General features: G+C 40.3%; 3 protein-coding genes across 7 annotated transcripts in view; 2 read left to right on the top strand and 1 right to left on the bottom strand.

Annotated features, from left to right (window-relative positions):
* The window catches only part of vav1 (vav guanine nucleotide exchange factor 1), a 42,154-nt gene extending 33,915 nt beyond the window's left edge, over positions 1-8,239 (top strand). For 3 of the 4 annotated variants that reach the window (XM_080412267.1, XM_080412264.1, XM_080412266.1), the window contains 8 exons: positions 51-187; positions 2,749-2,814; positions 3,441-3,472; positions 3,997-4,107; positions 5,219-5,306; positions 5,736-5,865; positions 6,302-6,456; positions 7,022-8,239. In XM_080412267.1, the coding sequence (XP_080268393.1) occupies positions 51-187; positions 2,749-2,814; positions 3,441-3,472; positions 3,997-4,107; positions 5,219-5,306; positions 5,736-5,865; positions 6,302-6,456; positions 7,022-7,075 (773 nt within the window). In that variant the 3' untranslated portion in view covers positions 7,076-8,239. The remainder of the gene's footprint in view (positions 1-50; positions 188-2,748; positions 2,815-3,440; positions 3,473-3,996; positions 4,108-5,218; positions 5,307-5,735; positions 5,866-6,301; positions 6,457-7,021) is intronic. The other variant, XM_080412265.1, reaches the window with a different exon arrangement.
* A 532-nt stretch (positions 8,240-8,771) lies between these two features.
* Positions 8,772-14,426, bottom strand: ubl5 (ubiquitin like 5). Of its 2 annotated transcripts, XR_013934485.1 has the most exons (6): positions 14,334-14,426; positions 12,067-12,131; positions 10,951-11,034; positions 10,366-10,403; positions 9,136-9,253; positions 8,772-9,060 (listed from the first exon to the last, which is right to left on the bottom strand). XR_013934485.1 is itself a non-coding variant. In XM_080450368.1 (5 exons), exons 2-5 carry the CDS (start codon positions 12,120-12,122, stop codon positions 9,210-9,212), a joined length of 222 nt encoding a protein of 73 aa, XP_080306494.1. In that variant the 5' UTR covers positions 12,123-12,131; positions 14,334-14,426; the 3' UTR covers positions 8,772-9,209. The 2 variants fall into 2 exon arrangements, 1 of the variants encoding a protein (XP_080306494.1); XM_080450368.1 differs by having other exon boundaries at positions 8,772-9,253.
* A 4,843-nt stretch (positions 14,427-19,269) lies between these two features.
* LOC308098255 (E3 ubiquitin-protein ligase TRIM39-like) lies at positions 19,270-21,312 on the top strand. The gene is made up of 2 exons (XM_080446539.1): positions 19,270-19,325; positions 19,571-21,312. The coding sequence occupies exon 2, from the start codon at positions 19,580-19,582 to the stop codon at positions 21,218-21,220; it is 1,641 nt and encodes a 546-aa protein (XP_080302665.1). The 5' UTR covers positions 19,270-19,325; positions 19,571-19,579; the 3' UTR covers positions 21,221-21,312.
* The last annotated feature ends 547 nt before the right edge of the window (positions 21,313-21,859 follow it).

Raw genomic sequence — 21,859 nt, 5'->3', positions numbered from 1 at the left:
TCTCTCTCTCTCTCTCTCTCTCTCTCTCTCTCTCTCTCTCTCTCTCTCAGGTTTGCCTAAAATGGAGGTATGTCAGGATTATTACGGTTTACCTCCGCCTCCCGTAGCGTTCGGCCAACCCCTCCATCTGTCCCTGGGTGACATCATTGAGCTGACAAAGGCAGAGGTTGAACTGCCGTGGTGGGAGGTAAAACATACATATTGTTACTGTGGGGCAGAAACCTTTTATCTCCATATATTTTTTTTGTGTTTTATGTGTGATAATTGACGGGTCGCCGGTCATTATCGATAAATAATTCCAGACAGGGTGATTAGGCACCGACGAAGGGATTTATTTATCCAAAATGATCATTTTGGACCAAGGGCCCAGCATCCGCCTTTGAAATTGAGTCTATATAGGAAGAGACAGTTCACATGAATGGCCTGTAGTTTCGCTGTTTTACCCCTGCTGGTGTCAGAAGAAATAACTCTCAATGCAAGTGGGTGGGTTTTTGCCGAACTTTATACTTGATTCTATTACCTTAATACACATTGTCATAAATACTACATATGCTTCCAGTCGCTAGTTTAAAGTCTTCTTTCAATCACCATTATATGCGTTTTTGTAAATTATGGTCCCATTTAATTTAAAATTGACGATAAAGTAGGGTATGCTCTAGGACGGGCGTGGCTACCTTGTGATGCTTTGATTGACAAGCTACACAACCAATAGCATTCTTTCCCCACCCCCGCTCTGGTCCCAACCAATAGCATTCATTTCCGGTTGCTTAGGATATGACTCGATATAGAAAGATGGCGGATTTGAAATTGCTGAAAAATAGGCTTCATTTACGGTCTGTAGAGTCTATGGGCGTAACGCTGTACATTCTTTTTTACAGTCTATGCCGGCGACCCGTCAATTGTCCCGCTTGTTACACGGCTACTTAATAAATTAATTAATAAATTGACCCAAAAGTAACAATAAAACAAATTAACACGGCCACTTCGGAAAACAAGGAAGTGTTGATCAAATAGAATACATTTTTGGTTACTGCATATTGTCTATTTCTCGCTTCAAATGTTTTCAAAAACATTCTTGAGAGCAACGTTTAGGTGTAAATGACATTGCGTGTTTGTTTACATAGCTGCCATGTTGGATACAGCATAAAATCAAGCAGCGCAAGTTGATTTGAGCAGGTGCTCATTGAGACATTTAGGTCTGTTATTGATTATACAAGCTCTTTTAATGCAAAAAAATAGCAAGCTCACAACGCGTCACAATTCAACGCGTTGTGAGCTTGTAGATCTGCTATTTTTGCTGCTTTTGTTTGACGCTGTATTATGACGAAGTAAGGCAAATTAATTTAAGAAAAGTTGAAATATGGAGATACTTTTTTTTACTTCTACTCCACTAAATCTCAGAGGCAAATATTGTACTTTTACTCCAGTTTTTGTTTGGGAAAACTTTAGTTACTAGTTACTTTGTAGATTTGAATTATTATTACAAAACATACATTAACCTCTTCAGCCCTATATAAATGTTGGCCATTTGAGCTTGTAGATCTGCTATTTCCAAAAGATTTTAATACATTTTATACATATGATACCTTGTGAAACGGCGTAATGACTACTTTTACTTTTGGTACTTTAAGTGTATTTGTATGCCATTACTTTTGTAAAGTACATTTTGATTACCGGACTTTTACTTATTGCCATATTGATGCTTTTACTTAAGTAATTTTTTTTTTTTACTTTTACCACTACTGGGAGATACAGGTTTTCTGCCCTACAGTGACGATAATTATGCAAAACTGTTAACACCAAACAATCGATTCTTTGATTAATCGCAGAGCCAATCCAGCCATTACTTTACGAGACACATTGGACAGAGACAACACAAAAAGATACTGATGTGATTACAGAATGTTACCTCCTCAATGATGCTGACAATTGTCATGCAAATCACACGCATGCATTATGTACACACGCACACACACACACACACACACACACACACACACACACACACACACACACACACACACACACACACACACACACACACACAGTACATTGTTTCAGTGTGTTCTCTTATTGTGTGTTTCCTGTGGTTAGTGCATATGTACGTAGGTGCAGCAGCGCTCTCGTCTCTCAGTTTCCAACTTTCGTTTTTGTAAATCTCCTCTCCCTCCGTCTGTCTCGGCATCTCTCTCTCTCTCTCTCTTTCTTTCTCTCTCTCTCTCTATCTCTCTATCTCATCTAGTCCTTTTGTCACTCATCCTGCTACTCTGCAATCCTTCCTCTTTTCTCTGCACAGTATCTAAATAGACCACAATAGTGTGGTAGAAAGAAAGTACTGTACTTACGTACAATTTTGAAGTACTTTTACTTTACTCGAGTATATCAATTTTTCAATACTTAATACTTCTACTCTACGACATCTCGGAGGCAAATATTGAACTTTTTACTCAACTACAACTATTTGAAAACTTGTGTTACTAGTTACTTTATAGATTTAGATTATTGTTATGAAACATACACTAACCAATTAAGCCCTATTTTTTTTTTGATATTTTTTTCTATTTGAAAATAGCAGATCAACAAGCTCACAACGTGTCGTGATTGTGAGCATGTAGATCTGCTATTTTCAAAAGATCTTTGACAAAATCTTAGTTTTTCTCTTTGCTGACTCTTTTATGATTGGTTACTGTGTGTGTCACTCAGGGCAGGAATGACTCTTTATGATTGGTTACTGTGTGTGTCACTCAGGGCAGGAATGTGACAAGCACCCAGGTGGGATGGTTTCCAGCCAATAAGGTCCAGCCCTTCGTCTCTGTAAGTACACTACCCTGGAAAGCAAGTACCCTTGTGTGCACCGAGAGCTTGTAGATCTGCTATTTTTGAAAAATCCCTGGCACAAAATATTTTTGAGATGGGGGTGGGGGGGTCTGCAGCCAAATACATACCATTTTGGGGGTCCTTGACATGAAAAGGTTTGAGAACCAAACTATAAAATATGGTCAAAGTGGTTAAAATGATTGTGCTAAGGACCCCTGGGGGTCCCCGTACCCCACTTTGAGAACCAATGCTGTAAAATACCAAGGATTCACGCTGCAAAAGTAGGCTACTGAAGATGAAATATTATCTCCTAATATTGCTAACCATTCCACCATTTGCATATTCCTCCCTAGTCTAAAGCAACGTATCGTAGCTGTCAGAAACCTTGCAACTCCATATTTCAACTTTTTATGTTTAAAAAATGAAGGCCTTACTTGGTCGTACAAGATTAAAGGAGTAGTTCATTAAAAAAATCCCTTATTTTCTATCAATTACACACCCCGTGAAGCCTTGAATTCATGGAGATTTTGTTGTGAACTACTCCTTTAAAATCTCCAAGTAGGATCATAAACCTGCTTTGACCTTTGACCTCTAACCTCACTGTGATCTCCTCCTCTCCTCAGAGGTCGACGCCCAGCCTGACCGGCTTCCTCTGGTAGGTATCCATAATAACAGCTTTATATAAGAGCATGTTCACACTTCACACAAGAGCATGTCTAAATACCACGGGACAGAATAAGTCCCGAGCTGAGCGTGCTCTACTGATTAACCCATTAAGACTGGGAACAGATCTGTGTCATTTTAAGATTTCTTTGGCTATTCAAAAATAGCAGATATACAAGCTCATAGCGCGTCACCGTGTGCCACGATATGAGCTTGTAGATCTGCTATTTTTTGAAAAAAATAATCGTGTGCAAATCTTTGAATATATATATATATATATATACATTTTTTACTCAATTATTTGCTTCTGGGGGTCCCTGGAACACCCCAGAAATTCTCTCTCCTGATTGGATCAAATTGGTCATCCCAGCCTAGAAAATGTATTTTCTGTTTACTAAAGAGCTGGAGAGACCCCTGTTAATGAACAAGCAGTCTATACCAATTGCTTTTTAACACCTTTAAGTTCCAAGATACTACGAATGGCAGAAAGACATTATTGTCCCCCTGTACTCCTAGGTTCGCTGGGAACATGGACCGCACGGCCGCCAAGAACCTCCTGATGTCGCGCTCCGACGGAACCTTCCTGGTCCGACAGAAAGACGGCGGAGAGTTCGCCATCAGCCTCAAGTGAGTCAGACTGCATAAAACTAATCCACATTCCAATCTGGACAGGACATCAGATTTGGGCTGGCACTCTAGTCTGAACAGGGCCTATCGCCTAGGTCACAGAGCACTTGAAAACTTTGAAATAATTGAGACATTTTTTAACACAAATCTTCTCTTTTTGGTGGTCCCTGGTACAAGATCTCTTCAGCCAAATATATATCAATTTGGGGGTCCTTGACATGAAAAAGTTTGAGAATCGTTGCTATAAATCAGCGGTGGGCAACTTTGATGATGGAGAGGGCCATTATATTTCCACACTCACTCCAGACGGCCACATTGCATATACTGTCGTTGCATATACTGTCACATTGCATATACTGTCGCAGTGTAGCCTCGGAAACCCATGCTTTTTTTTTTTGTTTCAAAAGAAAAAAAGGCTGGGAGAACCTTGCAGGAACGCTGGTCTTACGACCTTGTTATCTCCTAACCAATCAGAGTGCAGAGGGGCGTCGCTCTAAATTTGGTGACGTCAGCGTGCTCCGTGCACAGGCCGGGGGGGGGGGGAGGCGGGGACATAGATTGGTGAAGCAATAGGAGGCGGCGCAGGAATCCAGCGCCTGGGTTTGGATCCGCCCTTCAAGGCCATCGATTGGGCTCGTTCTTTCAGTCTAGTCGCAGTGTGACGCGTTTTGAGCTTGTAGATCTGCTATTTTTGCTAGTTTTGAATTGGAATCCTGAAAAAAATATATATATTTCAAATGCATTTAGTTATACTTATGTTAACTTCATGAACTTAAATAGAAATACATTGGACATAAAAAAAAACTATAACATTTTAACACTAGTCATTAAGCTACTAATATAGACTGAAGTAATTAAAGCGGGTCATGTTTGCATGTTTGGAATTGTAACAGCTGAGATCAATAATACATCAGTAATCCGATATTAACCTGTGGGCCGCATTAAGTGAAGGTGGGGGCCGCATGTGGCCCCCGGGCCGCCAGTTGCCCATATATCATATAATATATGATTATGGGCATGTTCCCAGCGAACCTAATATATAGTATATTATGCTATAAATCAGCCTTGCTTGCCTTGTCTCTCATTCAAACGGACGTTGTTCTTCCTCCAGGTTCAACCAGGACACCAGACACATTAAGATCACCTCTACCGGGGGACTCTACCGCATCAACGAGAAGAAGGCCTTCAAGGGAATCATTGTAAGTGTCATGGATTAAAGTCTTCAGCATGTCTTCTATATGACAGCAATGTCGCGCACTGAAAATAGCAGATCTACAAGCCCACTGTGAGCTTGTAGATCTTCTACGGAAATTAGCCTAGTTATTTTATAAGATGACAGAGTATTTGAAGTGGTCAAACCAGCAATAGAATACATGTTTAAAAGCATCGCAATTTATAAAAGCATAAATTGTAACTCTGAGAGTCAGTGTACAAATGGAACCAAAATGGACCTGTAAGGGGTACATTGACTACACTCTTAAAGTTAAGTTTTCATACTCAGGATTTTACAGTGTAAGCTCCATTTCTCTCTCCATCTTTGTATTAAAAAAATACGCGACCATCACACATCTTGTGCTCTCCGTCACTTTGATCTCTTGACCTTCCCTCCGGCTCCTCTGGTCTTCTAGGAGATGATAGAGTTCTACCAGAGGAACTCGTTGAAGGAGTACTTCAAAGAGGTGGACACCACCCTGCAGACGCCCTACAAGCAGCCTGAACAGAGCATGGCTCCCAGTCCCAACAACCCGCTCTCCCCACGTAAGTCTGCCTCTTTTATCCTGACCAAAAGCAAAGGTAAAAGTAGAAGTAGCAATTCCACAGAAAGTAGAAATACTAAAAGTAGAAATACTAATTTTTTGGTCCTGCGTTCCAAAAAAATGTTTTAGCATGAAAATTCTAAAGTTTTGAAAATTTCTCATATTGTTTGGAAAATAGCAGATCTACAAGCTCACAACGAGTCACAATGCTTGTAGATCTGCAGACGCCGACAGACAGGGGCAAACGTATATTCTCCCGCCCCTGGCCGTTCCGGCCGCGTGGAGATACTGGATCACCAGTAATTATATGCATGACAATACATCTATCACAATGAGTTTTCGGGTGGATAGATGTACAATAAACAATGAATATGCGTCTGTATATATACTGTATTATGTACAGTGTCAACCTGCCTGTTATTGTGTAACGCGTCCAGCAGGGGGCAGCGCCAAGATGTTTGGCGTGGCGAGGGCCAGGTACGACTTCTCGGCCAGGGACCGGACGGAGCTGTCTCTGCAGGAGGGAGACACCATCAAGATCATCTCCAAGAAGGCTCACAACGGATGGTGGAAGGGAGAGGTGTACGGACGGGTGAGGAGAAGGATTGTTCTCACATGCACGCACACACACACACACACACACACACACTGAGGGCACAATATACATGGTTTGATGTCTTAAAAGACCTGGGACGCATTTGTGTCATTTTTTGATTTGAGCTAAAAAAAAGCATTATTTTACACTTTGGCTATTCAAAAATAGCAGATCTACAAGCTCATAGCGCGGCACTCTGTGCTGCGCTATGAGCTTGTAGATCTGCTATTTTTGAGAAAATGTGTGCAAATCTTTGAATATATATATTTTTAAAGCGAACATTTGTAACTCAAATCTTTGCTTCTGGGGGTCCCTGGAACAACATATTTTGAGATGGGGGTCCGCGGCCAAATACATATAGGCCTACATTTTGGGGTCCTTGACATGAAAAAGTTTGAGAACCACTGACATAGTAACATACGTTTTTTTTCCAAAAAACTGTTAGGATTTAGAAGGCATTTTTAGAATCGGAACCTCAGGTTCTTCCCTTAATGGGTTAAAAAACCCTTGAAACCTTGTTGCATCCCTTCTTACACACTTTCATGTGTCTGTGTTTCTCCAGGTGGGGCTGTTTCCAGCCAACTACGTTGAGGAGGACTATTCTGATTACTGCTGACACAACTGCAGGGGGAGGCATGTGTATATATATATATATACTGTATATATACAGTATACACACAGTACAATCTGTGTAACATCTAAAGGGGCATTCAGGCATATCGTCTCTGTCGTGTGGAAACCTCATGTGTCCGAAACTGTAACTTTTCAGCCAGGATAAAAAATAGCATATCGACAAGCTCAAAACGTGCCGTTTCGCGCCGCATTTCGAGCTTGTAGATCTGCTACTTTTGTGTGACGCTGTAGTAGGATCATGTAGGGCATTCATTTACGAAAAAACACAAAAAGTTAGAATATATAATATGAGAGGTTTCTGCCCGACAGCAACGGTATATACAAGTATAAGTCCAATCTGTGTAACATCTAAGGGTGCATTCAGGCATATATGCATGTACCTGTACACATTAGTGGAGTGGTTCTCTGGGGTCCTGGTCCCCCCCCCAGTGGTCCTTGGAGGGGTTCCAGAGGGTCCCAAAATGTGTTAATGTAGTATCAAAATCTGTTTTACCACTGAGTTATGAGCTTGTTGCTATTTCTGAAACAAATTGACTAATCTTGGAATACATTTAAAAAAAAGAAATGACACAGATCTTCTCTTCTGGGGGTCCCTGGCACAAAATCTTTTCAGATGGGGGTCCGCACCCAAATACATGTACATTTTGAGTCCTTGACATGAAAAAGGTTTGAGAACCACTGCTTTAGTGCAACCGTTTCTGAGAGAGAGAGAGAGATATGTGGGGTGACATTTACGCTGTCCACTGCTGTGAATAAATCTAGTTTGTTCAACAACTAACTTCTTAAATTAACGCCCTGCTTGATCATACTAGTGTCACTCAAAAGTAGTAGATGTACAAGCTCAAAACGCAGCGCGAAGCGACGCGTTTTGAGCTTGTATATCTACTACTTTTGCCACAGTTTTAGAGATATGAGGTTTCCACCCGACAGAGACGTTATACACAATCATGATAGCACGTCACACGTTATCCCATTATACATTTCAACTGTTCTATTTTATAACTATACTCTTGTGAGATGTTCATGTTTACTACTATAGCAAAAGCTCAATGTATTAAAAAGAAAAAAGTTAATTTAAAGTTTAATTGTATCCATTTGTTGTTCAAAGTCCTCTTCGCTTTCCAACTGTCAATTTCAATAAAGAAATTTGACATAATTGGTAGTTTTACTGCCCAAAACACAGTAAATATGGACCTGATGGTATGAAAATAACTGTAGTTCTCCGTGTTGTGGAGAAATGTAATCCATTCAGACATATTGACTCATATCTTGGGGGGTCCCAAGATGATTAGCTTAATGTGCAACGTTGTTTTCTCACTCAACAGTAAACAAACCAACATACAGTATATAAGTGTATATGCACATTGATAAAGTTACAATTTAATGACTTTTTAAAAGGAAAAATAAATAAATTAATAAGACCATTACTATGTCAAATATTACCTAAGAAAGACAAGCTAGATCAGCTATTTTCACAACATTTACAGAGTCAAACTCCTACAATTCCAAGTGCTTGTCAGGGTGGGTTCAGTTCAAATGATTTGATTCTTTTGGGGGTCACGGCCTGAAATGTTTGAGAACCACCGTCCTAGACAATATAAAATGGTGTTAACTGTCCAAGTAAATGACAAGACAAGAGGTTTAAAAGACATGCGATAAAGACAAGACACTTTAAAAACTTGAAGGTATATAAATATCTTCTTTTAATTCCAAAAAAACAATATCAAAACAAAACAAAACATATGTAGAGCACATCATTAACATCATCATGAGAGCTGACGGCTAATATTTCATAGCCATCACTTTGAGATCTATGCAGACCTGTATAGATCATGTGTGTCTGTCTGTATGTCATCTGTTCCATAGACACACACAACATATCCTCCCTCCTTACTTATCCATTACGATGGTATCTGGGTGTTTTTCACACTGTGTATCTTGGGTGTTTTTCACACTGTAAGTGTGTGTAAGTGTGTGTGTGTGTGTGTGTGTGTGTGTGTGTGTGTGTGTACACGTGTTTGCATCATGTGTGTATGTGTGTATGTGTGTATGTGTAGCATTGTCTCCTTGAGGTCCTCCGCTGGTCTCTTGGTAATACAGCTCCCTCTGCTGGTCCATTATTGGTAATACAGCTCCAGGTTCATGCCATCGTGGATCTCATCTGCACAAACAACCGTTAAGTACAACACTTCATAAACAAAAAGTATTAGCGTGTTTTGGTTTTATATCCATCTGTCAATTCATCGATTAACCACTTAAGATTAGTTTATTATAATATAATTCGTCACACAACGGTGTCATGCAAAAACAAAGCTGTTAATGGTATAAGATGGTCATATTGTATGAACAATTATACATGATCAAAGCTGTGAACAGATGACATGTATTGATGCCGGTATAAATTAGCATTATTAAAGTTTAAAACTGCAGTTATTCCTTACCTTAAAAGGGATAGTTCACCCCCAAAAATACTTTTTCTATCGATTAGTCACCCCATGGAGACTTGAATTAATGGATTTTTTTTTAAGCCAATAATTTGATGACTGGCAGCGGTTCCGGTAGGAGACACAAAGAGTCTCCTTTGTGTCTCCTACCAGAACCGCTGGTCATCAAATTATTGGCTTAGGAATGTGACAAAAACAAAAAAATATCCTCCATGGGGTGACTAATCCATAGAAAAAAATGATTTTTTTTTGGGTGAACTATCCCTTTAAGGGCATAGACAATAGAATACCGAAGTCCTGACGTCACTCATTCATCCCCCTGGGTCACGGAAGTCATTTCTCCGGGGAGAATAACATTGGGTATCTTAGAATCGTCTCATTGTGGAGAATTGTGGTCCAAAATTGTGGTCCAAAAATAAACAAACTGTCTCGGCGATATTGTCAGGGAGGTGGCTCTGTATATCGTTTATGATAGTAAGTCACTAAAATTTGATACAGTCCGTTTCTGGCAAAAACCTTATTAATTCGGCGGCGGTAACGTTAGTGTTTTCTCACCGTCAGTTGATGCTTCATATCCATAAGAGTCAAACCGCCCGGGCTCATTTGTTTATTTTTGGAACACAGTTCTTATATGCTGTGCTGTGATATTAAACACATCTATGGGAATTCAGAATGGGGAGGGAAAAAAATGTGACGTGAGGTAGGACGTGGAAATTAGGTCAGACTTCGGTGCTCTATAAAATAACAGTACAGTACAGTACAAGACATCGTCATTAATACGAAGCCACGGTGAAAAGTGTTCATAATAATAAGTCATCATAAAGGATACAGTCGCCCAGTGTTACGTGATCCTTGAATATGGTGTACCTGTAGAGAGAAGAACACAGAGAAAGCACATGGTCACAACATGCTAAAGATGTAAACAAACTGACTGACGGTGTAAAGCCATCACACTAGGACTGCGGTGCAGGCCTAGCGGTTAAGACGCATACCACATAATATAGTCTCTAAGGCAGCCTGACAACGAGTTGCAGGTTCAGCATTCCCGAGCCCGACGGCCTTTGCTGCGTGTCACTCACTCCCCGTCTCTCTCTCTCTACTGTGTACTATCAATAAAAAGGCAGAAAAGCCCCCAAAAATATCTTTGTGTCTCCTACCGGAACCGCTGGTCATCAAATTATTGGCTTATCCATGAATTCAAGTCTCCATGGGGTGACTAATCAATACGTCAATTTTTGGGGGGGGGGGGGGGGTTGAACTATCTCTTTAATTTGAAAGCTCCTGCCTCCTGAGGTTTCAAATGAATCTTTATTGACAACTGTCAACAGCCAAGAACGGACAGCAGGGGCCGAAAGGGACGTATAGTTTGAGCAGCTTTATGAATCGTGAGCTTTTGGCTTTACAACCGACTCACCATTTCTTCAGCACAATCTTGTCCCACCGCGTCCCCGTCTGGGCGGCGATGAGTTTCTTCAGATCTCCAATAGTGTCCTCAGAGCTGATTGAACGGTGGTTAAGGAAGGAAGAAGCGTGGTTGTGCTCACAAGACAAAACATGCATACAGTAAGTAAGCATGTTGTGCACACATGCACACATTGAAGAACTGGACTGGGCCTGTTCTTTCCCTACACCTGAGCAGTGAACTTAAAGCTACATTCCAGGACATAATTAATACATAAAACCAACCCATATGCAGTGGTGTAAAGTTACTATACAATCTTGAGGTATTTTTTGCTTTACTGGAGTATTTCCAGTTTTCAGTACTTTACTTTTACTTCTACTCCACTACATCTCAGAAGCAAATATTGTACTTTTACTCCACAAAAATTATTTGAAAACTTTAGTTACTTTTTAGACCTTGATTATTATCGCAAAACACACTAACCACTTCAGCCCTATATACATTTCGGCCATTTGAAAATAGCAAATTTACAAGCTCCGCATTGTGAGCTTGTAGGTCGGCTATTTTCAAATTATTTTTTATACATTTTGAACTTGTGAAATGGGACAGTACGTTCACTTTTGTACTTTAAGTATATTTTGGTACCAATACTTTTGCACTTTTACTCAAGTAAATTTTGAATTCCGGACTTTCACTTATAACATAAAGAGTATTTATACATTGCAGTATTGATACTTTCACTTAGGTAAAACATGTGAGAACTTCTCCCACCACTGCCTGTATGGTACAGTATGTTAATACAATGAAGCTAGCACATCTGCAGTGGTTGGAGGTGGACTGGACTCCCTTCTCTTCCATTGAGAAACGTACACACTGGTGTCAGGTAGGATTGGACACCTCCTGGTTGACAAGTAGTACCGCCTGAAGCCCACAAGCCCAATATCTCCCATGGGCCCAACCAGGGATTTCCCTCTAGGACCGACGACCACCGGGGTTCGAGTCCTGTGTGTTAACTGTTACAGTTACCTCTCTCCATGGGGAGAGGACTTCAAACGTACAGCTTGCACAACACTCCAGTTACTTAGACAATGTTTCTGATTCATTCCTGACACCTTTATTGAAGGATACTTGCACTTTACCCGGACCTTCTTCCCCAGCCGATCGTTGCAAACCACCTCAATCATCTTGTCAGGCTGTTGAAGATAAAAACAAATTATACAAAATAAATAAACATTACTACATTATAACAACACACACGTTTTACTGTTCGGTATGTGAAGCATCTCCATGTATCACCAAACTTTAGAAAAAACTAGAAAGTTCTCATTCTACTGCTCTGCCACCACAATGTGTAATGCCCCGACACCATCCATTAAAGCAGTGGTTCTCAACCAGTGGTCCTTGAGGGAGTAGCAGGGGGTCCCCAGCAAAATTAGTTAATAGCGTCACAATCGTTTTTAACCACTTAGCTTTGGCTATTCAAAAATAGCAGATCTACAAGCTCATAGCGCGGCACTCGTGCCGCGCTATGAGCTTGTAGATCTGCTATTTTTGAAAAACCTTGAAAAAGTGTCCATCTCTTTGAATATTTACATTTTTTAAAGTGAAAATTAACTGATATCTTTGCTTCTTGGGGTCCCTGCCCTGGCACAAAACATTTTCAAATTGGGGTCCGCGGCCAAATGTATATCAATTTAGGGGTCCTTGGCATGAAAAGGGTTGAAAACCACTGCATTAAAGGATGTGTGGTTTCTTTCAAAACTGGTCTGAAAAAAAACATCAGGAGACCACAAGGGGAGGTGAATGTTATTGTCTCCGCCAGGCCGAAAGGCATGGCGAGAGAGTATGTTTTCGCCCCTGTCCGTCCGTCCGTGTGTGTGTCCGTCCGTCCGTCCGTCCGTCCTGTCTGTGTGTTAGCAGCTAATCTCCGGCACCGTTGGCCCGGTCGCTCCGAAACTGTGCACACACACTTCCTGGATGCCAATTCAGAACCTCTGGCCCAAATTTTTCAGATTGGCCTATTATAGCGCCACCAGGAGGCCGATATGTGCAAAACACATTTATTGATACTACTCCTACAGATTTTGTCCAAACATCACACAAATTGGTACACAGTATCTCTATAGTCATGTGATCAACACAGATTTATCCGATTTCCCATATTCTATCCTGATTGCCTAAGATTGGCTTCCAAAGTTTGCAGGATTGGTCCGTTTTGAACAAAATGCCTCAAATCATGAACGCAGCTTGCGATTTCCGTGAAATTTCACACGCACATTTCTATTAGGCCGAGGAAGAAATGACACCCTTTTCACATTGGCCTGTTATAGCGCCACCAGCAGGTCTAATTTTGCAAAACACATTTTTGGAACAAAATGCCTCAAATCATGAATGCAGTGTCCGATTGCAGTGAAAAGCCCTTGAACAAATGTCACCCTTTTCACATTGGCCTATTATAGCTCCACCAGGAGGCCACAATAACCTACCTGACCTGGCGGAGACCTGTGCTCCGAGGAGCACTTTTTCTAGTTTTCCATCTCTTCTGTTTGTAGAGACCGTTTAGGGTTTGTATTTGTTGATGACATGTATTATTATTATTGTGTTAATTATGTTATGCTATGTTGATGAATTGAATACATAGGACCACAATAGAAACAAGTCCCCAGGACTTGTTTTGTGTTATCCTTTTTAGCCTTAATGTCTGACTATACCTGTACTGTTTTTCATTGTCATCACTGTCATTTCTGACTGATAAATATTCAATCAATCAATCAAACAAAGCATTATTGTAATGTGTGGCTGCAGACCATAATACTTTCATTCATAGAGTTGATACATTGTAGTGAACGTGATTGACAGATACTGTCTCTCTATAATAGAGAGACAGTAAAGGTCCTTGCACACTGGTGCGTCTTTTCGTTGCGTTTTTTTTACAACAATGAAAAAAATTGAAAAAACAATGAAAAAAAATAAAACGCAACGAAAAGACGCACCAGTGTGCAAGGACCTTAACTGTCAATCACGTTCACTACAATGTATCAAAACTGACAATGGCAGATTCATACTTCATCGTACAGTACGTACGGCGTCGCTTCAATAAGGCGTGTGAGCTTGTAGATCGGATATTTTCAAAATTAAAACATGTTATCGTGCAGATCACTTTCTTTTAAAAGAAAAGCTGTTTGACACACATTTATATCCGCCTTGTTAACTGCCCCCCACACACACACACACACACACACACACACACACACACACACACACACACACACACACACACACACACACACACACACACACACACACACACACACACACACACACACACACACACACACACACACACACACTTTAATATTACATATATATTATTATAAATATAAACACATTATTACCTGTAATGAATAATAAGAAGCAGCTTTAATATCTTTTTGCTTCACCGCTGCTTTTCTTTATGAACCGAACCCTTGCTTGCCGTAAAGTGTGACAGTCATGGCGTCGGATTGTGGACCAATCAAATCAACGAAGCACATCATTGACAGCCTACGTTCCCTGCCTCCCATTGGACAGCAGCTCGGGCAGGGGGCGGGCACAACTCCAAAAACAAACCCTAACGTAAAGCTGTTCGCATGCTGACGTATTGCTGCCAGCGTTGCCATATCTGCTTATTATAAGCTACTTTGGGCTGTTTTTTCTGTAAAGTTGCTGATTGATTGATTGAATACTTTATTTAGAAGTTTGCAGAGAGAAAAAGCACATGGAAGTACAGTTCAAAATACAAGGTCAACTAAAAAGGATGAAAAACCCAAAGAAGCCTTTCGGCTTGATTCAATAGAGCGTCGCAGTTCCCGCCCACTTCCAGTTTTTTTTGGTGCCGGAAGAAAAAACTCAATGCATTTTTCCATTGACATTTCCAAAAATATTTATATCTATTAATTTAAGCCTCGAATCAAGCCATCACGAGATGACATGAATCATGACCATAAAACGTTTTTTTCTGTGATTTTTTTTTATTTTATATTTAATTATATGATATACTATATTTAATAAATACCCTTTGTTTTGCCGTTTTCAACAAAAAAAAAATCACAGAATCAAACGTTTATGGTCATGATTCATGTCATGTCATGATGGCTTGATTCGAGGCTTAAATTAATAGATATAAATATTTTTGGAAATGTCAATGGAAAAATGCATTGAGTTTTTTCTTCCGGCACCAAAAAAAACAGGAAGTGGGCGGGAACTGCGACGCTCTATAGGGGTCCTCATTTACTCAATTCATAAGAAATTGTAAATATTGTTTTTTTTGGGGGGGGCTTGTTTCTAAAGTGCAGTTGCTTATTTGGGCTTGTTTCAGAATGTTATTTAAACCATTGGTTCTAATAATAATAATAAAAACAATAATAATAAGACATTTTATATATAGCGCATTATAAAATTTGCAAATCTCAAAGTGCTACAGAGTTTAAAAACATGCCATAAAAACCTGGAAACCATGAAAAGAATCTGCCCTTGGCACTGCGCAGTGATATTAGTCTGGCCATGCCAGGCTATAAAAACAGCAAAGGCAACCAAACTATTTTGGGACCCTACTTTAGGCTACAAAATGTATTTGTCCACGGACCCCCATACAAGATTTGATTTTTTAAACGTTTTTTTTTTATTTTAAATAGCTGATCTGCTATTTTCCAATAGCCGATGAATATATAAATTATATTATGATTATATATATTATAATTGTTAATTGTTAATTAATAATTGTTGTTAATAAAAATGTATAATTATATGTAAAGGGCTCATGTAGCCTATAGTTGCTTCTTTTGAGCTTGTTTTCATAGACCTACTTCTTGGCCTCAATCACAAAACCCATCTAACCCCTGCTCATTTTGCTAGGATTGGATGGTTTAGGGTTTAGGGTTGAGGACAGAGTACAGCAACTTACAATGGGCCTGGTCTTCAAGATACACCACAACATTGGTATCCCCCTGTATTTGTCAAAATACTTCCAAAACGTTAAAGAAGTCCACAATCATAACACCAGAGGCAGCTCCACGAATCATGTTCAACCCAGATTTGGCTCAACAAAGGGAATTAACTCGTTCTCATGCTATTCAACAAAAATGTGGAATGTCCTACTAAAAGGAGTAAAGGAGTGTAAAACCCTACTCACTTTCAAAACTGCCCTAAAGATACACCTTCAGGAGGCTACAATTCGAAAATGGCCCCTGTCTAAGTCTTAACCTACCCCCCCCTCCCCGTTTTTTTTCCTTGTACTTTTCCTCTTGTACTGTACATATTTTTCACTCTTCATACCAGTAACCTGTAAGCTGATTGTATGACGTTCTGTATAGTAGTGTGTATATCTGGGTTTCTGTAGCATCACTGCCCTTTAGAAAACATCTGCCATAAGGTAAGAGGTGTAATGGCTGAGGCTGATATATAAATGTCTCTGTTGTAGACACGCCAGGATGGTTTGAAATCAGGTTTCAGGTTTTGCCATTTTGCCATGCCTTCCGAGTGCGCTCCATTAGGAGGATGAACTCTTACCAATTGACCAATGACCCTTTCTCTAGCACAACCCTCAGGCCAAAATGACATTGTTTTCACACAAGATAATATAGCCAGATTGCCGGATCAACCTCTACTCATGTGAGTGACCTTTCCACCATTATGCCAAAACCTCCACACACAATTCACTACAAACAGACATACTGTAACAGTAGACATCTTGAAAAGGGTTGGCTGTATTGCCATGGAATTAGCCGTGTACAATCATGCTTCCCCTAATGATTTTCCTGACCCAATGGCATATCATCTAGGGCCACCTTCTGGACAAAGTTTCGAATTGCACATAAAATATCTCAAAATGTAATGGGCAGATTCAGATTGCCATAAATTAAGCTTTTTGGAATGTGTGTCTAATCTAAGCCTACTTTCTGAAGCAGCTAATAGAATATTCCATTGAATCAATGGGATCTGACATAATGTTATGTTCAAACATCAGGGTTTTGAGTCTTGGCCCATCCTTTTTTCCCTATTCAAGCAGTACTTCACAACTATACTATTTCTGATGAGAGGAGTACAGTAAATGAGCTGCAAAATGAAGATACACAGCACTAATCAATTCATTACACCACAGGCAGCTACATATGACAGGATATTTAATTCATTCAGCAGAATACACTTACATATTTTAGTCAAGAGAGATGTGAGTGCAGACAAAGACATCAGATTTTAGTGTATTGGGCCACTTTGATGTACACATAACATTGCAGACTAAACAACGATGTACAGAACAACACTTAAAGCAATACTGAACTTTGGTAGAACCTTGGGTTGTATAGTTACCTGGGAACGATATTGGTGATCATTTATCTGTTGCTTCTGTGCTCTGTGATTGAGAAACCAGAAGAAGCGATTCCATTCCCTCTCACTGTGGAGATAAAGGTCTCACTTTTAAGCACATACGTAAATGAACAAAACAACAAACAAAGCCGATTCTGAAAATAAATAAATAAATGTGTAAATGTTATACTAGAAATCTTCCTTCAAGGCTGGCTAATCAATACATCTTGAAGTATAGCCAAATCTAAAGGGCTGACTGCCATGAAACCTGCTGTGTTCATACATGCTCCGCACTGAGGATGGCCCTTACTGATTTTGGTGACCCACCCTGAGGCCAAAATTAGCAATTGCACACAAAATATCTCAACATGTAATGGGCAGATGGTATGCAGTCAAAACATTAGACACAAAACATTATTTAGATACTTTTACAGGATCTACACTATTAGATGAGTATTAACTTACAGAATATTTTTCATATTTGGTTTTGGGAATGGTGTGGTGGTTAAAAATCACAATAAAAATTATTATACAAATTCTACCATCGTAAAAAAAAAAAAAAAAAAGTTCATTCTCCTGTTTATCCAGCTGTTGTTGGCGTCCCTTTACTCATATTTGGCTTCCAAAGGAGACTACAGTATGACATACAGCGATTCTCAACCTGCGGGCCAATGAGTTTCCATGGTGATATCAATAAATAGGAACTTCAAAATATACTATGTCAGTTCCATTGATCCAAGCACACACACACGCACGCACGCGCGCGCGCGCGCGCACACACACACACACACACACACACACACACACACACACACACACACACACACACACACACACACACACACACACACACACACACACACACACACACGCAAGGAAGGACGCATGCACACATGCATGATGTGTGCTCAGCTGCCTGTCTGTCTGTCTGTCTGTCTGTCTGTCTGTCTGTCTGTCTGTCTGTCTGTCTGTCTGTCTGTCTACCTGCCTGCCTGCCTGCCTGCCTGCCTGCCTGCCTGCCTGCCTGCCTGCCTGCCTGCCTGCCTGCCTGCCTGCCTGCCTGCCTGTCTGAGCTTGTAGATCTGATTCAAATCCAATGTACCATTTAGGCATTTATCCAGAGCAACTTACAAAGTGCAAGATCAGAGTCAATGACATGAACTCTAGTCAGCAAACATCAGGCTATGAGGTTGAGTAAGGCAAGGCGAGTTTATTTGTACAGCACACTTCAACAACAACACAATTGTTTTATACAACATTTTTTGACAAAGTGTAAAATGAAGAGAGTATAAACAAAGAATGAGATCAAATAAAACTGATACAAATCTCTAAAGTTGCATTGCAGCACAAGATTTTTAAACTCAGTAGGCAGCGGCAATCAGAAAAGTCTTCAGCAGACTATTTATTCATTAATCTTAAAAAAACATAATGCTTATGTATTGAATTGGTGTAACTGAGTTGTTGTTTTTTTGCCCTCTTGTGCCTTAGCTGTTTTCGGGGAGTTTGTTCCAGATATGTGGTGCAAAAAAACGGAATCTTCTCTATGTTTAGTTGTGACTCTGGGTTCAGAATCAGTCAAACAGTCTGCCAGTTAAAACAGTCTGCCAGTCAAATAGTCTACCAGTTAAAACAGTCTGCCAGTCAAACAGTCTGCCAGTTAAAACAGTCTGCCAGTTAAAATAGCCTGCCACACTCAGGTCTACGCAGTGTTTCCCAAACTTTTCAACTCGAGACCCAAAAAGAGAAATGTGGTGTCTCCCTGGGACCCAAACTTACAAAAACACTAATGCAGCAGCAAATCTTTAAAAGGCTGGTAGTTTCATTTGAATGGTGGAAAGTAGAGAGCTAGAGAGGATGACTGGAGGAGATGAATGGAATGAGAAAGAGATGGAGAGGAGTGGAGGGTGTGAAGGGTTAACTACACAGTGACGCAAATCTAGTGACATGAAAGTTAATAAACACACAAGTAGTTTGGAGGAGACAGTGCACACAAGCTCTACCAAACACTCATTCAACACAACCTTTACAAACACAGTGGAAAGGTGAGTACAGCAGATATAAGGACTTATTATTCAGTAACAGAGATAGATACAGTTATATTAAACTGTATCCACACATATTCCGCAGTCTAATGTCTCAGTTTGTATGAATGTTAATTTCTATGAAGTATACGTGTGTGCGTGCGTGCGTGCGTGTGTAGCCTATGTATATTGTGCTCTGTTCCAGATCAGATTCATAACTATTAAGCTGTGAAAAGTTATTATTCTTTTTTTTAATCAATTTTCAGTGTATAGAAATGGCGTCTGCCAGTATTCTCCTGTCTGAAGAGCAGTTCCTGTGTTCTATCTGTCTGCATGTGTTCAACGATCCAATCGCCACACCATGTGGACACAACTACTGCAAAACGTGTATCACACATTACTGGGACACTATTGATGTGTGTCAGTGTCCACTATGTAAAACAATATTCTGTAAGAGACCAGACGTCTTTGTCAATACTTTCATTTCTGAGATGGTTGATCAGTTCAGGAAAACCAAACAGCAGAAGAAAACGTCCAGCACAAACCAGGAACCTGCTGAACCAGATGAAGTGTCCTGTGACGTCTGTACCGAGACCAAGCTCAAAGCCCTGAAGACCTGCCTGGTGTGTCTGACCTCCTACTGTGAGACTCACCTGGAGCCTCACCACAGGGTCACAGCACTAAAACGACACAAACTAATCGACCCTGTAAAGAACCTGGAAGACATTCTGTGTAAGAAACATGACAGACCTCTAGAGCTGTTCTGTAAGACTGACCACATGTGTGTTTGTCAGTTCTGCACCGAGTCAGACCACAAGTTACATCAAATTGTATCTCTGGAAGAGGCATATGAAGACAAGAAGGCTGAGCTGGGAAAGACAGAGGCTGAAGTTCAGCAGATGATCCAGGTGAGACAAGTGAAGATTCAGGAAGTCAAACACTCAGTACAGCTCAGCAAGAAAGATGCAGACAGAGAGATAGCAGACAGTGTGCAGGTCTTCACTGCTCTGATGAGCTGTGTTGACAGAAGCCAGGCTGTAGTCATTGATGTGATTGAAGAGAAGCAAAAAACAACAGAGAAACAGGCTGAAGGCTTCATTAAAGATCTGCAACAGGAAATCACTCAGTTAGAGAAGAGAAGCTCTGAGCTGAAGCAGCTCTCACACACCGAAGACCACCTCCAACTCCTCCAGAACTTCATATCCATCAACGCCCCTCCACCCACCAAGGACTGGACAAAGGTCAGTGTCCCTCAGGCTTTATATGGGGAGACTGTGAGGACAGCTGTGGCTCAGCTGGAGAAGACAGTCAGTCAAGAGATGGAGAAGCTGTGTGATGTTGAGCTGGGGAGGATCCATCAATATGCAGTGGATGTAACTCTGGACCCTGATACAGCACACTGCAAACTCATCCTGTCTGATGATGGAAAACAAGTGAATGATGGAAACGTAAAGAAGAATCTCCCAGATAATAGAAAGAGATTCTCTCGATATCTCTCTGTCTTGGGAAAACAAAGCATCTCCTCAGGAAGGTTTTACTATGAGGTTCAGGTTAAAGGGAAGACTGACTGGTTTTTAGGAGTTGTCACAGAGTCCATCGACAGGAAAGGGGAAATCACAGTGAGACCCAACAACGGTTACTGGATTATAATGTTGAGGAATGGAAATGAGTACATGGCTCTTGCTCGCTCTCCTGTCCTCCTCCCTGTGAAACAGAAGGTCCAGAAAGTGGGAGTGTTTGTGGATTATGAGGAGGGTCTGGTCTCCTTTTATGATGTGGAGGCCAGAGTTCATCTCTACTCTTTCACTGGCTGCACCTTCACTGAGAACATCTGTCCATTCTTTGATTCTGGTCTTAATAATGGTGGTAAAAACTCAGTTCCTCTGATCATCTCTCCGGTCAATCACATTGGTTAGACTTTTCTTTACGTTGTCTAAGAGAGGTAATATACAACATACTGTTCCTTTGTAAATTAACCAGCTTATATCACTTAACTAGAGGAAATCCTATCTGGCAGTGCGAATCATAATATTACATAAGACTATTGCTGTCACCATTAAAAATATATTTATAAGTGTTTAATAAAAAAATATATATATGTGAAGCATTGTATGTATGTGTGTATGTGTATTGCTTTGGGTATTCAGTCAAAATAAAAGTAGTACTATTATAGGATATTCTTATATTTGTATTCTTGTTAGTCATTTTTGCTATGACACTGGCTTTGTTGTCTATTCTGTTTGTTAGAATAGAATCCTACCAGTGACTCTCATCTGTAAACAAGGAAATTGTAATATTAGGCAAACAGAGGTGGGTCTCATATATGACCCCATTTTCAGTTTTTTAAAAAAGCGTTTAAATTAAAACCACATTTATGTTCATGAAACAGCTTTAAAGCACTGTGTTTCGACTGTAATGTTTGACAGCAGGGGAAGCACGCAAAAAGAGAAATGTACATTGCATCAAGTGTGTAAGTAAGTAAATAAACAAATACTACAGTGACTATAAACGGCACCTTACGCTCATAACACTTGTTGTGCCTTTATTTCTAAGCA

This window comes from Gymnoscopelus braueri, assembly GCF_963280865.1.
Source record: "Gymnoscopelus braueri genome assembly, chromosome: 2".
In the NCBI taxonomy this organism is placed as follows: Eukaryota; Metazoa; Chordata; class Actinopteri; order Myctophiformes; family Myctophidae; genus Gymnoscopelus; species Gymnoscopelus braueri.
The sequence above is the reverse complement of the archived record's forward strand: the minus strand, read 5'-3'. Positions and strand labels throughout refer to the sequence as shown.

Excerpts from the sequence above, each read along its gene's own strand:
- ubl5 (XM_080450368.1), bottom strand. The coding sequence starts at position 12,122 with ATGATTGAGGTGGTTTGCAACGATCGGCTGGGGAAGAAGGTCCGGGTA. Across the intron at positions 10,404-10,950 it reads AAGATTGTGCTGAAGAAATG|GTACACCATATTCAAGGATC; the intron begins GTGAGTCGGTTG and ends TTCTCTCTACAG. Across the intron at positions 9,254-10,365 it reads TCACGTAACACTGGGCGACT|ATGAGATCCACGATGGCATG; the intron begins GTATCCTTTATG and ends TTGTTTGTGCAG.
- LOC308098255 (XM_080446539.1), top strand. The coding sequence starts at position 19,580 with ATGGCGTCTGCCAGTATTCTCCTGTCTGAAGAGCAGTTCCTGTGTTCT.